At 37.9% G+C, this 16,320-nt stretch overlaps 2 protein-coding genes and 1 long non-coding RNA gene across 4 annotated transcripts in view; 2 read left to right on the forward strand and 1 right to left on the reverse strand.

Annotated features, from left to right (window-relative positions):
• The window catches only part of LOC127084107 (uncharacterized), a 20,586-nt gene extending 14,399 nt beyond the window's left edge, over positions 1 to 6,187 (reverse strand). For both annotated transcript variants that reach the window (XR_007788623.1, XR_007788626.1), the window contains exons 1-2: positions 5,970 to 6,187; positions 5,639 to 5,732 (exon numbers count right to left, since the gene is read on the reverse strand). This is a non-coding gene — a long non-coding RNA (uncharacterized LOC127084107). The remainder of the gene's footprint in view (positions 1 to 5,638; positions 5,733 to 5,969) is intronic.
• Positions 5,970 to 14,374, forward strand: LOC127084097 (wall-associated receptor kinase 5). Its single transcript, XM_051024489.1, has 3 exons — positions 5,970 to 6,880; positions 12,608 to 12,790; positions 13,096 to 14,374. Exons 1-3 carry the CDS (start codon positions 5,989 to 5,991, stop codon positions 14,280 to 14,282), a joined length of 2,262 nt encoding a protein of 753 aa, XP_050880446.1. The 5' UTR covers positions 5,970 to 5,988; the 3' UTR covers positions 14,283 to 14,374.
• A 38-nt stretch (positions 14,375 to 14,412) lies between these two features.
• On the forward strand, positions 14,413 to 16,113 carry LOC127084087 (costars family protein). Its single transcript, XM_051024478.1, has 2 exons — positions 14,413 to 15,163; positions 15,805 to 16,113. Exons 1-2 carry the CDS (start codon positions 15,083 to 15,085, stop codon positions 15,988 to 15,990), a joined length of 267 nt encoding a protein of 88 aa, XP_050880435.1. The 5' UTR covers positions 14,413 to 15,082; the 3' UTR covers positions 15,991 to 16,113.
• The last annotated feature ends 207 nt before the right edge of the window (positions 16,114 to 16,320 follow it).

Below are 16,320 nucleotides of genomic sequence, written 5' to 3' on the forward strand. Positions count from 1 at the left end.
TTCCCTTCCAGGTTTGTACTTAACCTCAAAGTCAAATCCTAAAAGTTTGGACAATCATTTTTGTTTTTCTTCCCCCATTATTCTCTACTCAATGATGAATTTGAGACTCTTCTGGTCAGTGTGGACCTTTTAGTGTCTGCCCATTAAATAGGATCGCCATTTTTGAATGGCAGTCACGATAGCCATAAGTTCCTTTCATAAACAGATTTTTGTTGAGCCCTATCAGATAAAGTCTGGCTCATGTAACAAATAGGCCTCCTTTCCTGCATTAGGACAACTCCTATTCCTTTCCCAGAGGCATCAGTTTCCAATACAAACTCTTTGTCAAAATTTGGCATAGCTAAGACAGGGATAGTGGTCATAGCTACTTTTAGCCCCTCAAAGGCCACTTGAGCTTCCTGATTCCATTTGAAGTTATCCTTCTTGAGTAATTGGGTTAGAGGCCAAACAATCTTCCCATAGTTTCTCACAAATTTCCTATAGTACCCTGTTAAACGTAAGAATCCCATCAACCCTTTTAAATCCTTAGGTATGGGCCACTTGAGCATGTCCCCTATTTTCTTGGGATCAACTGATACTCCCTTTCCAGAAATGATGTGTCCCAAATACTCAATCTTCTTTTGGCCAAAAGAACACTTCTTATTAGCATATAATTTCAGTTCTAGTAGCACTTTTAAGATCATAGCTAGATGTTCCTTATGTTCCTCCATACCCTTGCTATATATCAATATGTCATCAAAGAAAACCAAGCAAAATTTTCTTAGATAAGGCCTTAATACTTCATTCATTAAAGCTTGGAATGTTGATGGGGCATTTGTCAACCCAAAGGGCATCACTAGGTACTCATAGTGACCATCGTGGGTTCTAAATGCAGTCTTGGCAACATCCTCCTCTTTCATCCTGATTTGATGATATCCAGACTCCAAATCCAGCTTAGAGAAAATCACCGCACCTCCTAGCTCATCTAACAACTCCTCAATGACAGGTAAAGGGAATTTGTTAGGGATAGTTACCTTATTCAAAGCCCTATAATCAGTGCAGAACCTCCAACCTCCATCCTTCTTTTTCACCGATAAAATTGGACTTGAAAAAGGACTGGTGATATGCCTTATGATGCCAGCTTGTAGCATATCTCTCACTATCTTCTGGTAAAAAGGATACCTATAGGGCTTGAGATTGGGTATAGCAACCTCAACTTTAAGCCTAATAGCATGATCATGATCCCTCATAGGAGGTAGGCCTGTAGGTAAATGGAACACCTCTTCAAAGGGATCTAACACCACTCTCCATTCTGTCAGCTCAGGAGGGGACAATCTTGTGTCAGTTTCTAGGGTTTGCAGATAGAATCCCAACCCTTCATCAGTCAAGGCTTTAACCATAGCCTTCCAAGAGACAAGGCTTGTCTGGTGTACAAAGCAGGATCCCCTGGTATCTTATATTTCTGGCCCTCTCACTCCCATTTCAAACATAGATCTCCAAAGTTAGCCTCAATGTTTCCTAGGCTAGCTAGTCAATCCATCCCTAGCACCATATCTGACCCTCCCAAGTCCATCAAAAAGAAATGTTGATTACATTCCATTCCTTGCATCTCGAATGTTAATCCTTCACAAATCCCAATTTTTTACTCTCTCTCCATTTCCCACCTCAATCACATAAGTGGGGGTTTCCACTACTTTCAAGTCTAACTCCTTCACCAACCTAGAGTCAATAAAGTTGTTGGTTGCTCCTGAGTCAATCAAGGTCAGCAACTCCTTGTCTTTCACTTTCACCCATACTTTGAAGGATTTATTGGAAGTAAAACCCTCCTTACTTTGCATAGACAACTGCAAAATCTGCAATTTTTCCATCTGTTCCTCAATCTTCTGTGGTTGGATCCCTACGTTTTCCTTTGTTTCCTCTTCCTCACTACTATTTTCACATAGTTTCAGACTCATATGCTTGAATCTGCAGATGTGTTCCCTGTTCCATTTGTCCCCACATTTGAAACAAAGTCCTTTTTTACTCTTTTCCTCCAGTTCTGCAGGGTTCAACCTCCTCCCCTTAAATTTCTCATTTCCCCAGTATTAGCCTTCTCACCCTCCTTCTTAGAACCCCCAAAATCTCTAGGATCCTTGATCCTCAGAGTTCCCCCTCTATCCCTATATGAACTTCCCTTTTTTGTGAGAACCTCATTCTTTTCCTCAATAAGTAAAGCTCTATTCATAAGTTCAGCTAACCCTTGACGCTCATGTAGCTTCAATTCTGCTTTAATTTCTTTCTTCAGTCCATTCAAAAAAATGGAATCCAACATGACCCTCTCCTCCCTTCGTAAAGGTGCTACCATCATTTCAAACTTCTCCATGTATTCCATAACTGTACCCTTTTGTTTCAAACTCAACAGAGTTCCCATCGAGTTATGTAAGAGTCCCGGTTGAAACCTTCTCATCATAGCCAATTTATATTCCTCCCAAGTTCTCAATGGTGCTTGTTCTTCCCACCACTGATACCAATTCAATGTCTTATCTTCTATAGCTAACACCACTGCTTCCAACTTATCATGTACCCTTACTTCATTCAGGTGGAAATACCTTTCAATGCGTACTAACCAACCATACGCATCTTCCCCCTTGAAAATTGGGATTTCCAACCTCCTTCTACTTCCAAACAGTCTGGTTCCGCTTCCGCCTCCATGACGACGATGGCATGGTTGCGACTCCCGCGAAATCGTGCTCCGTTCACTCCCCTCACCCTCCTCGTCGTCCCTGTCACACATGATTTCAAGCAGGTTGCTCTTGAATCAACTGTCGAATCTGCTCCACCATGACCTGCGGTCGTGATTGTTGCTCCATCACCAGCTGTCGAATCTGTTCCATCGTTCCTTCCAAGTTATCCATCCTCTGTTCTATTATGTCTACTCTGTTTTCCATGATTCTTCTTGTAAAGACCATTCACAAGATGACACAACCAAGGTTCTGGATACCAAATTGATAAGATCAATTTAGCAAATAAGATAAAATTAAACGGTACACAGAAAGATTAGAAGAAGAAATAGAATATTATTCAGTACTAGAGTTCAAATGGGATCTAGTAGTACAGGAATTGCAGAAAAAGAGAAATAGAAAGCTGAAAAAAGAGGCACTTCGAGAGGCCTATCTCTCCTAGGAATTTTCTCCACTCAAAACATGCATAAGCAGAATGCAACCTTCCCTCATGATTTATTCTCTGAGATCTAGATTCTCTCTCCACACAGCTGTAGCCACATGGCCAACCCATATGCAGCTCTAACAGAATTTGTTTTATTGTGAGTCATTCCTCCCTCTCTCCTCTTACGTGTCCTCTCATAACATTTGCCATATCTACCATCATCCCTCGTTCAACACTCTCAAAAATATGTTTCTCATAGGTGGGAACTCATAGAGAATGTCACTCCCAACATGACCTTCAAGAAGGACAACTTCAGATACATGTTATTTGACAAGACATTTGTCAATTGTGAATAAGTAGTAGACATTGTTATCTCTTGAGAACTTGCTAACACTCGTGAGGTTCTTAGTTATGGAAGGAACCAGAAGAAGATTACTAAGTGTAAGGTGTGTGTGAGGTTGGGTGAAGGAAAAGAGCCAGAACCAATAGAGTGAATGTGCAAACCTTGGTCATTGTCTGTGTAAATTTGTTCATGTCCTTCAAAGGGAGTAAGTTGCTGAAGATTCTTTGCATCACTAGTAACATGATAAGAAGCCCCTAAATTAGGAAACCATGATGCAGAGGAGGAAGGTATAGAGTTGGCCACAAATGTGCGGGATGACTGAGAAGAGGAGACTGTCTAGGTTGTTTAGGAGGCATTTGAAAGTTTTGCTAGGGACCTTGATGATAGGATTGCCATTGAAGGAAGTAGGCTGGAATTGTTGATTGAATCTGTGCCAACAGCTTAAGGCATAGTGCCTAAACCTAGAGCAAACCTGACATTGAATGATGGAAAAAATGACCTCCTCTACCTTTGCCATTTCTGCCACCACGACCAGGTTTGATACCTCTGAAGGCTAGGTTGTTGAGTGACCTGAGAAGGAGGAGGAGGATCACAACTAGCAGTTTGAGAGTAAACAGGACCAGATGATGAAGGTGCAGTATGAGTAAGGTTCAAGGAAACAAGGTCTAGAACAGAAGATTTCTTGAACTTGGCAAGTCTAAGATCATGAGCAACCAGCAGAATCTCAACCTCATCCATGTCCATAATACCAAATTTTACTATATAACCGAAAAAAACTGGAGCATAGTCTGAGGACAAACCTTCAAGCATCACATCTATGTGATGTGAACTTGAACTTGGTAGTGGATCATCAATAGAGGCTGCATCAACAATAGTTCTGATCTTGAGCAAATAGTCCTGACTTGAAAGAATATCCAGCGTAATAGCATGAAAATCCACACGCAAGTACGCGCTCTTATGCGAGTTTGTTTTTGAAAATAACTGAATAAACGGTCCCAGAGTTTGTGAGCATGCGAACACCCTAGTACGCGAGAAAGATTTTCGCTGGAAAGCGTAGATTGAAGCCATGATAACAACAATTTGGTCCTTTTGAAGCCACACGGAGTACTCTGGATTTACAAATCCAGAGTTGCGAGTCGTATCATCAATAAATTGAGGTGGAATTCGTGTGCAATCTATGAAATCAGCTAGATTATGGGCATTGATGTAAGGTTCAACTTGTTGACGCCAAAGACAGAAATTCTTCTCATCCAATTTCTGCGCAATCTTGAGCGAGAAATTGAGACGACGCAATTCATCGTTTGCAAACATCACTGCCAATGCCGGAGTGGTGGAGACTTGAGTGGAAACAAACGGCGAAGCCGGTCGTGGAGACGCCATGGCCTAGGATCGTGTTAGCAATCTAATTCCTTGATAGAATTTGCACTTGGAATGTTCATTTACAGTTCTAACTAACTTTTTATTGAATGAATTTTGGTTAGTTACAAATGAGAGCAACTGTTTGCATTTATTGAAGCAACCAGTTGACCTGCTATAGCAGGTAGGATACAATTCCAAGCTGACACCTGGCAGTCTTAGTAGTTATGATAGTTCTAACTAACTATCCAAACTTATCTCTAATAACAAGACATCTGTGTTATGTGGTATTATATCTTCATAAGAATTTATGACTGCTATAAGATATTCTTCTTTTATTAAGTAATGATCTCTTTGTTAGGATTTATATGTGATGCACGTATGAATATGAACCCAAGTAACAATGTGAAACTTTTTATAATACAAGTACTTCCATTAATAAAAGAAAAATAGATTTACACCACTAGAATTTAACATAGGGAATTTTAAGTGGAAAAGCTGTTAAGATTTTGAAACAAAATTGTACTACACGTTAAAATTGAGTAAACCAATGTGTTCTAATGTATTCTGCCATAATATAATAGAAAATTATGTAAGAAGATAAAGAAAAGCACACATATTAGGACTCGTTTAATTTCCCATACCTACATGACACTTGATTAACATAAACTATGCACTTAAAAATGAATGCACGTATATGGAGACGCGTATTTGCACCTGTATGTATATAGAATATATGACTATTGCTATGATTATTATCCTAAACAACAAAACATGGATTGAATTGAGGTGACAGAGAAAAGAGAAGCAACTAACCGTATCAAGTTTCCTATAAGATGAAGATGATCCCTCTTCACAAGCATCCACTGTTGTCTTCTGACCTATTCTACTTATATGATGTAATTAAGATCTTTTTTTATTAAAGAGGGAAAAACGAAATTAACAATTTGTCAGAGACATCGCAATCACTATTATCAAAAACTAAAATCACACTAAAATAAGTATTAAACAAAACTGTGTTTGATTTTGTCATTCCATTGCATACAAGAAGAATCAGTCATATTGACTTTTCTCTTTTTAAGTAGAGAATTAAAATTAGAAAAAATAAATACTATGACAACATCCAAGGATTGTTATAACGACGAACCTGAAAAATTAGCAAAGCCATGACCATGGCTGCGCACTCAACGCATCTACTGATGATGGTGGTTGTTACGGTCTTTTTCACAAAAGCAGCAACTCAGTTACTATCACTACCAAACTGCCCAACAAAGTGTGGCTCTGTCACCATTCCCTTCCCATTTGGAACCACCAAGGATTGTTCCTTGGACAGCACCTTTCTCATCAATTGCAACAAAACATCTTCATCTTCAACCTCATCACAAGTACCTTCCTTGTTACATAGTAATCGAAGTGTCCTAAGCATCTCACTCGACGGTGAACTTCACGTTGCATGGCCAGTAGCCAAAGATTGCTATGCTGAAAATAGCAAACTTGTGAGCCTAGCATATTGGGATATCATCATGAAACATTTTTCCATTTCATCAACTCGAAACAAGTTCATCGCAGTTGGCTGTGACACGGTGGGAGCACTCTCAGTACATGATTACGGGGGAAACAACTACACTACAGGATGTGTGGCTTTGTGCAACAAGCTTGATGATATCGTGGCCAATGAAGCTTGCTCCGGCACTGGTTGTTGCGAGATTTCAATACCCCAAGGGCATGTGTTAACTGAAGTAATCTATAGTTCTGGAAGTATATTCAACAATCACTCAGCAGTACATAACTTCAATCCCTGTGGTTATGCTTTTTTGGTTGAAAATGGAGCCTACAACTTCAAATCCACAGACCTCCTCAAGTTGGAGAAGGAGTTTCCTGTGTTATTGGACTGGGCAGTAGGGAACCAAACATGCCAGCAAGCTCAGAAGGATCTTTCAAACTATGCCTGTAAGGACAAAAGAAGTACGTGTTACGATGCGACCGAGAGATCTGGTTACCGTTGCAGATGCTTTCACGGATATTGGGGAAATCCTTACCTCATTCATGGTTGCCAAGGTATTATATATAGTATAATATATACTATATTTTATTGGAGAGTTGAAAAATAAAAGTGACTATATTATCTATATACAGTGCTACCGTCAACGGTTTTAATGAAATAGTGATGGGTTTAATGTACAAAACTGACAATTTTGAGGTGTCAAAATGGAACCTGTGTTATGTAGAAAGATAGAAACAATTGTATGACTTTCAAATCAGTTAGCCAAAAACATGGATATACCATAAGTTCATATCTAAACACAGATAAGGCCAAGTCAAAAGTACATACAGTTCAATTTAGTTTTTGTATTTTGGCTTGATGTTTAATTAAGGAAACTTCCATATGTTTATGGGCAAAATATGTCTTTTTTCCTACAAAATTTGGATCTTTTAAGTTTAGTTCCTACTTAAATTTTAATGTTATTTTCATCCCAAATGTTTCAGCCGTTAACAAAAATGGTCCCCACTGTAAAATGACTTAACAGAATGGTGATGTGGACTGCCATGTAGATATGTTTAATTGACTTAATGTCCTACCTGACAATTATATCAGAATTATATTAATAATCATACTTTAATCCATTAATTGAAAAAAACTATTATTAAATTAATTATTCAATACCTAACCCACCCTAAAACAATCTTCTCCTTCCCTGCCCTCGATAATAGTTGCCTCCATATCATTGTGTACAAGTAGAAGTCACATTCTTTACAACAAAGTATTCTCATTGTCCTTAATTATAAGACCCGCTTTTTATATATATATAGTCCTTTTTTCGGGCTAAATGAGATTTACTTATGCATAATAAGAGGTAACAGTTGAAGTGTTTCAGAATTTGTTACAAGTTGATATGACATAGCATATCAATATACAATCTGTTACAATTCTATTACATCAGTTACTTACTGTCAGAACGAGCTGTACATGTGTTAATTAGTGGTATATTTTATAGTTAAATAGGATTAAAATCCCATAAATAGGATTTGATTAGCTGTGTATGTATTTATAGAAATTATTGGTCCTTACTTATAGAATTGATTGAGGGAAATGATAAGTATTTATTAGGAATTTCCTTTCCTAAATATATTGTATTCTATTTAAGAGCACAGGCTGCTCTAATCAATAATAAGAAAAATTATCTCTGTCATGGTATCAGAGCCTCGTTTAAGATCCGGTGGGCCACCTACTATGGTTTCCGTTATCGGGCCACCCACCATTTATTTCCACGCTCCAGATGTCCAGTCCTGGACGTGAGGGGGTGTGTTAAGAGTCCCATATCGGACAATATATGACCTGAACATGTGTTTATAAGTGGGGGTAGTTCTCACTCTACCAACCGGTTTTGTAGGGTTGAGTTAGGTCAAACCACCCAAAATGGAGATTGAAAGAGGGGATAACAAGGATTCTCTATGGTGTACCTTCTGCAAGAAGCCAAGGCACACCGAAGACAGATGCTGGAAACTTCATGGAAAACCGCCAAATCAGAACCGAAATTGGAACACCAAAGGCATTCAACGAGGAGGACCAGCACATGTCCACTTGGTCCAATCAAGTGTTGTCAAGGAAAGTCATTCCAAACCTACTGTTGATTTCAATTCAGAAGAAATTACAAGACTAAGGGAACTACTAGACTCTTTAGTCAAACCCACAAACACAGGTAGTTCTTCCATGGCATTATCAGGTAGTTCTCATCCCTATGCTCTTAGTGTTTTACAATCTACAGGAAAAGGGACATGGATTGTTGATTCTGGGGCTACGAATCACATGACCCATTCCTCTACAGAGTTTATCTCTTACACACCGTGTCCAAGTAATAAAAAGATTGTCACTGCAGATGGCACTTTTATTACTGTTGCAGAAAAGGGAGATATTCCACTAAGTCAAAATTTAATGTTGAGAGATGTCTTGCATGTGCCCAAATTATCTGCCAAACTGTTATCTATTCACAAACTTACAACAGATTTACAATGCTTGGTAACATTCACTCCTACACTTTGCAAATTTCAGGATCAGGAAACGGGGAAGATGATTGGACTTGCTAGAGAGGACAATGGGCTCTACCTTCTTATGGAAGCGCGTGAGACAAGTAGCATTAAGAGTCAACTTCCACTGTCTTTGTTGTCAGAATCTATTCCTTCCCTCAATAAAGAAATCTGGTTGCGTCACTTCCGGTTGGGTCATCCTTCATTTAGCACTCTCAAAAATATGTTTCCCACCTTGTTTCAAGGTATAAACTTAGAAAATTTTCACTGTGATGATTGTGAACTTGCTAAACACAAACGTGTCAGCTTTCCTAATAATAATAAAAGAATGTCTACTCCTTTTTCCTTAATCCATAGTGATGTTTGGGGGCCATCCAATATCCCAAATATATCGGGGGCCCGTTGGTTTGTCATTTTTATTGATGATTGTACTAGAGTGTCATGGATGTATCTCTTAAAACAAAAAAGTGAAGTCACTCAAATATTTAAATTGTTTTTCCAAATGATAAAAACCCAATTTGAGACTACCATTAAACGGTTTCGTTCTGACAATGCCAAAGATTATTTTAATCAAACATTGTCTTCCTTTTTCACTGAACATGGTATTATTCATGAATCATCATGTGTCCACACCCCACAACAAAATGGGATGGCTGAAAGAAAAATTGGGCATATTCTCAATGTTACCCGAGCATCTTTATTCCACACAAATGTTCCAAAACAATATTGGGGGGAGGCTGCTCTTACTGCAGCCTACTTGATTAATCGCTTACCCTCTCAAATTCTTCAGAATAACAGCCCCATTCAGCTCCTCTCCAAATTCTACCCAAATTTCAAAACTTCAAACCACCTAGTTCCTAGGATCTTTGGGTGTGTGTCATTTGTCCATGTTCATTCTCCACATCGAGGAAAACTTGATCCCCGAGCTATTAAATGCATATTTCTTGGTTACTCGCCTACCCAAAAAGGTTACAAGTGTTATCAACCTACAACAAAAAAGAATTTTGTGTCTATTGATGTCACTTTTGTCGAAACCGAATCCTTTTTTTCCAAACCTTATCTTCAGGGGGAGAAGGAATGCATCGAAGATAAGGATGATTTGTTCAAAGACCTTTCTTTTATGCCCAAGACTCCCGAGTCAAGTCCTATAACCACTTCATTACAGACTTCTAATGCTACTCGTCCACTACAAGTTTACACAAGAAGGGCAGCACCTATTATCCAACCTGTGCAAGTCCCAGAATCTGACCCAATTCTTGAAACTGTAATCAATGAGACTGTTTTAGAGGAGCAAATTGTGCCCCCTGAAACTGAAGTTGTTGGGACTGATTTAGAGGAGCAGAATATATCCATGGATGCTAGAGATCTTCCAATTGCAATAAGGAAGGATGTTAGAGCATGTACAAAAAGGCCAAGGTATCCAATGTCTCACTTTATATCCTATGATAATTTGTCCAACAATCATAGAAGTTTTCTTGCTCATTTAAACACTACCGCTATCCCAAAAAATGTTACCGAAGCACTAGATAGCAAAGAGTGGAGAGAAGCTATGAAAGTTGAAATGGATGCACTTGAGAAAAATGGAACTTGGAAGTTAGTAGAGCTTCCTAATGACAAAAAACTTGTTGGCTGTAAATGGGTATTCACCCTTAAATACAAGTCCGATGGAACACTAGAAAGGTATAAAGCAAGACTAGTAGCTAAGGGGTACACACAAACATATGGGATTGACTATCATGAGACTTTCTCTCCTGTCGCAAAAATGAGCACTGTCAGAATTTTGTTATCTCTAGCAGCTAACTATGGATGGAATTTGCAGCAATTCGATGTCAAGAATGCTTTCCTACATGGCAACCTTGAAGAGGAAATTTACATGGAGGTCCCACCTGGGTTTAACTTTGAGAAAGACAAAGTTTGTAAGCTAAGGAAGGCCCTTTATGGACTGAAACAGTCCCCTAGGGCCTGGTTTGGCAGGTTTACCACTGTGATGAAAGATATGGGATATAAACAAAGTCAGGGAGATCACACTTTGTTTACTAAGCATTCAGCCTTAGGGGGAGTTACTGCACTAATTGTTTATGTGGATGATATAATTGTAACAGGAAATCATCAAGCAGAAATGGATAGCCTAAAAGTGTGTTTGCTAAAAGAGTTTGAAGTAAAAGAGTTGGACAGATTAAAATATTTTTTGGGCCTTGAAGTGGCACACTCTCGTCACGGTATTTTCATCTCTCAACAGAAGTATGTGCTGGATTTATTATCTGAAACTGGTAAATTGGGATGCAAACCAGTAGAAACTCCAATTGAACAAAATCACAGACTTAGTGAATTTGTTGAAGATGCAACTGTGGACAGAGAATCCTATCAAAAGTTGGTTGGAAAGTTAATCTATTTATCTCACACTAGGCCAGACATAGCTTATGCAGTGGGAGTGGTGAGTCAATTCATGCATAATCCCAAAGAAAATCATCTTAGAGTTGTTTACCGAATTTTGCAATACTTGAAGGGCACTCCTGGAAAAGGAATTCTATTTACAAAGGGTCAAGGAATTACTTTGGAAGCCTATACAGATGCTGATTATGCTGGATCAGTAGATGACAGAAGATCCACATCCGGATATTGTACTTTTCTTGGAGGAAACTTGGTGACTTGGAGGAGCAAAAAACAAAACGTTGTTGCGAGGTCAAGTGCAGAAGCAGAATTTCGGGCTATGGCTTTAGGTATTTGTGAACTCCTATGGCTGAAAATAATTCTACAAGACCTAAAGATTGAATGGAATGGACCCATGAAACTATATTGTGACAACAAGTCAGCAATAAACATTGCACATAATCCAGTGCAACATGATAGAACGAAGCATGTCGAAGTAGACAGACATTTCATCAAGGAAAAATTGGATAGTGGGACAATATGTATACCATTTGTATCAACTGGAAATCAGCTGGCAGATGTTCTTACAAAAGGATTAAGTGGTTCTACATTGCAATCTATTATCGGCAAGTTGGGAATGAGTAACATCCACTCTCCAACTTGAGGGGGAGTGTCAGAACGAGCTGTACATGTGTTAATTAGTGGTATATTTTATAGTTAAATAGGATTAAAATCCCATAAATAGGATTTGATTAGCTGTGTATGTATTTATAGAAATTATTGGTCCTTACTTATAGAATTGATTGAGGGAAATGATAAGTATTTATTAGGAATTTCCTTTCCTAAATATATTGTATTCTATTTAAGAGCACAGGCTGCTCTAATCAATAATAAGAAAAATTATCTCTGTCACTTACCATAACTGGTCTAACTGATTAAGTTGAAACTACTACTAGTTTGGAGTTTGTAGTCAGGGATCTATATAAATAGCATAAGGTAACTCTTATGTGAAAACTATGAGAATATAAGTAACATGGATGGAAGGCATATTCATGTAACTCTACATTTTGACAGAAAATTAGAGAGATCGAGAGATCAGAGACAAGAGTGAAAAGTAAAGTGTGAAAGAGCTTTGAGATTCTTGTCGCTGTCTCTCGCGACTGAATCGTATATCTCTCGGTGTTATTCTTCTTCCTTCTCTTATCTTTAATTGCTCCGCATTTGGTAGTTTTTTAGTTTTGTTTGGTTTATTGTATTTTTTTTTGTTGGTTCTATTTGTTGTTTTCATTTGATTGCAGGTTAATGGCAATTGATAGCAATAACTAATTTTCTTAGAAAACTAAATTATTCATTGTGAAAACAGAACACAACTAATAAATTATCCTTTAGATATTAATGAATGCATGGATTCCAATGACTGCGTTGAGGGAGCAACATGCATCAATACTCCCGGAAGCTACCATTGTTTATGTCCGGCAAGATATGAGGGAAACGGGAAGATGAATGGAACAAGATGCAGTCAAAAGGCAAATACCAAATCAAGGAAAGAGATCATATTGATCACTGCATTGAGTGAGTAAAACACATTATATTCTTGATTCATTCATAACATGATAATGTCAAACCAATTTTATTATCTCAATGAAAAGTGTAAAAATTTGAAAAGTGTTTCTAAGGCAATCAACAATATTAATCCATGTTATAAATTGTCGGTATGAATTGAACTCATTTACCAAACGTATTCCTTCAAGACCAGAACAATGGCACTTTGAGATTTTGACTAATTAATGCCGTTGACAACATAAATTGACTTGAAACATCAACAAGCTAGGGAAAGCAGAAAGAAAATTATCATACTTCCATTTGTTTATGTCCAGGTGTCAGCATAAGCCTCGTAGCACTACTGGTTGGAAGCTTTTATGCATATTTGGCATTGAAGAAAAGAAAGCTCATTAAACTTAAAGAACAATTTTTTCAACAAAACGGTGGCTTACTGTTACAGCAACAACTAGTGTTGCATGGAGGATCAGATGAAACAACTAAAGTCTTCACTGTTGAGGAGCTAAATGAAGCAACCAACAACTTCGACGAAAGCAAGATCCTAGGCCAAGGTGGTCAGGGAACAGTTTACAAAGGAGTTTTACAAGATAAAAGAATTGTAGCAATAAAGAAGTCCAAAATTAATGACCCAAACCAGATTGAACCGTTCATCAATGAAGTGATTGTACTTTCCCAAATCAACCATAGAAATGTGGTAAAGCTTTTGGGTTGTTGTCTAGAGACAGAAGTTCCCTTGCTTGTTTATGAATTCATTTCTAATGGTACTGTTTATGAGCATCTTCATGATCAAAACCAAATTTTAAAGCTAACATGGAAAACAAGATTGAGAATAGCCAAAGAAACTGCTGGAGTCTTGGCATACTTGCATTCTGCTGCATCTACGCCAATCATACATAGAGACGTGAAGTCTGCAAATATACTCCTAGATCACAATCTCACTGCAAAGGTTTCTGACTTTGGAGCATCTAGGATTGTTCCTCTTGATCATGGCCAGATAACCACTCTAGTACAGGGGACGTTAGGGTACCTTGACCCAGAATATTTCCACACAAGCCAGTTAACAGAGAAAAGTGACGTCTATAGCTTTGGGGTTGTCCTAGCAGAGCTAATGACAGGAAAAAAGGCACTATCTTTTAGCAGGCCAGAGGTAGATAGAAACCTTGCAGTGTACTTTGTTGCTTCAATGAAAGAGAACCGGTTACTTCATATTTTGGACAACAATATAGATGATATGAATACCGAGCAACTTAAGAAAGTTGCCCATATTGCAGAAAGGTGTTTAAGGGTGAAGGGTGAGGAAAGACCCACCATGAAAGAAGTGGCAATGGAACTAGAGGGAATGTTAGTTTTTGAAGAGCACCATTGGGAAAGTGGCAAATTCTCTTCAGACAAAGCAGCGTCATCGACTATCAACTTTGAAAACGGCGTTTACAGAAGTGGCATTGTTTCTTCTGACTCATATAGCATAAACCAGTTATCATTGTCATTGATTGGTGGAAGATGATTAGTCAATATTAATACTTATTATTAGATGTTTATCTGTCTTCATCAAGTGTATGTTGTATTTTTTTCTACTGTATTGAACATGGCATTGAAATCAGTATCCATGTAAATATAGGTTTTGCAAGTGAATTTGCTTTATGCTTCAGTAGATTCTCCAACTATGTTGCTAAATGATTTTTCATTCTGAAAACCACAATAATTTAACCCTAGATTAACATAAACTTTACAGTAAAAATAAATGCAGAGAGATTAAGATGCTACATACCTCATTTGCATTGTCTATGATCATCTTCAACAACAAAACATAGATTGAATTGAAGGCACAGAGAAAAGAGAAACCTAACCGTAACAAGTTTCCTCAAAGAAGAATATGAAGATGATCCCTCTTCATACGCATCTACTGAGAGAAGTCCCGTGGTATCCCGTCGCCGTGGCCGCAACACGCGGCACGATTTGATCGACGGTAGGGTATGAACAACCGTCGACGGCGTGGAACGAAAAAAAGAGAGGGAAAGAACTGTTGAGAGTAACTGAAAAGAGATACATTCATTATGATGAGTGCGGGTCCTCACAGCCAAAACGTTCACCTCAAATTTCAGCCGTTTGATTCATGCAACGGTTACGATCCACTCAGAAGAGACTGAGGTTACACTTAAATATTTTATGTATTTTCCTTTCTTTTTTTCCCACGGCACTACTATAAAATGGTATCTGGGGGAAGATATTTTTTGTTTTATTTTAATTATTAAGGTTGTTGTAATATCTGAGAAGACATAATAATAACAAGTTGGAAGCAGAAGCATGAATGTGGAAGAAGAGGTTGGACGCCTAAGGGAAGAAATCAAGAGGCTTGGCAAGCTCCAATCAGATGGTTCTTACAAGGTAATATGAATATCGTACTCCTTCTTTTCAATCTTCATTCTCTTCCTTCAGATCTGTATACACAATTCCAATTTTCTGTATGTTTAATACTTGTCTTCTTTTTTTGTGTTTGTGGATCTGCATCTTGAGTTCAACTGGATGGATCTCTTAATCTTATCTCTAATGTAACCTATGATATGAAGCACAGACCCGAACACGACACAAAATATATTCATGTCAACAATGATATAATTTTAAAGAATATAATTAAATGTGTCGTGTCCATGTTGGACACACCTAAAAATGTTCATGCTATGCTTAGATCACTCTAGTTATGTTTTAGATTTGTGGTCTAATTGGCTATGGTTAGATATGATCTGATGAGCCCGCAAGTTTATGCATGATTGTTTGTCTTTGCCTGTTGATGAAGGTTTGGATTCTAAGAGTGTATTCCTCTGGAGGTCACAGGTGCAATCAATCTTTGGGCTAGTCCTTAAGTTAAAAAGGCCTTTGATATTCTTCTAGTCTATGTGCAATTATCTATTTGACTTGTGTTATCTATGTGCAAGTTGTAGTTTTCTTTAATATGTTGAGTTGTTTTTGCTGATTAATGGTTTCTTGAGATGAATGAACAAAATGTGGGTTTGGATTGTGTTGTGAAGGTTACATTTGGAACACTGTTTCATGATGATCAATGCGCAAATATTTTCGAAGCACTTGTTGGGACACTAAGAGCAGCTAAAAAGAGAAAAGTATTAACATATGAAGGTGAATTGCTGCTGCAAGGAGTTCATGACAATGTGGAAATCACTCTTAATCCTACCCCTGCTGCTGCTGCCGCCAACTGAAACACCGTGTACTCCAATCTATAAAACGAGTGTGAAAGGGTAAAAAAAATTCATGAGTGCTAGTTTTATGAACATTGACTGATGCTACTTTCTTCTATTGAATGTTATTTATTATGGTGTGAAGACTATGATCCTCCAGAATCTTATCATCAAGTTGTGTTACAAAATTGATCCAAAAAAAAAAATGAATTGTGTTACAAAAGTTATAAATTTCGTAACCAACAGTTTTATCATTTGATCACAATATCTCCAATTAGAGAATATTTATGTAAACTAGACTTCTTAATTGATTCCTCCAATATTCCTTCCAACATCTAAAGAGAACAACTA

This window comes from Lathyrus oleraceus, chromosome 1, assembly GCF_024323335.1.
Source record: "Lathyrus oleraceus cultivar Zhongwan6 chromosome 1, CAAS_Psat_ZW6_1.0, whole genome shotgun sequence".
In the NCBI taxonomy this organism is placed as follows: Eukaryota; Viridiplantae; Streptophyta; class Magnoliopsida; order Fabales; family Fabaceae; genus Lathyrus; species Lathyrus oleraceus.

Bases quoted from the DNA above. Each gene is read 5' to 3' on its own strand.
- LOC127084097 (XM_051024489.1), top strand. From the start codon at position 5,989: ATGACCATGGCTGCGCACTCAACGCATCTACTGATGATGGTGGTTGTT. The intron at 6,881-12,607 runs GTATTATATATA...ATTATCCTTTAG, and splicing joins CCTCATTCATGGTTGCCAAG to ATATTAATGAATGCATGGAT. The intron at 12,791-13,095 runs GTGAGTAAAACA...GTTTATGTCCAG, and splicing joins CATATTGATCACTGCATTGA to GTGTCAGCATAAGCCTCGTA.
- LOC127084087 (XM_051024478.1), top strand. From the start codon at position 15,083: ATGAATGTGGAAGAAGAGGTTGGACGCCTAAGGGAAGAAATCAAGAGG. The intron at 15,164-15,804 runs GTAATATGAATA...TGTGTTGTGAAG, and splicing joins AATCAGATGGTTCTTACAAG to GTTACATTTGGAACACTGTT.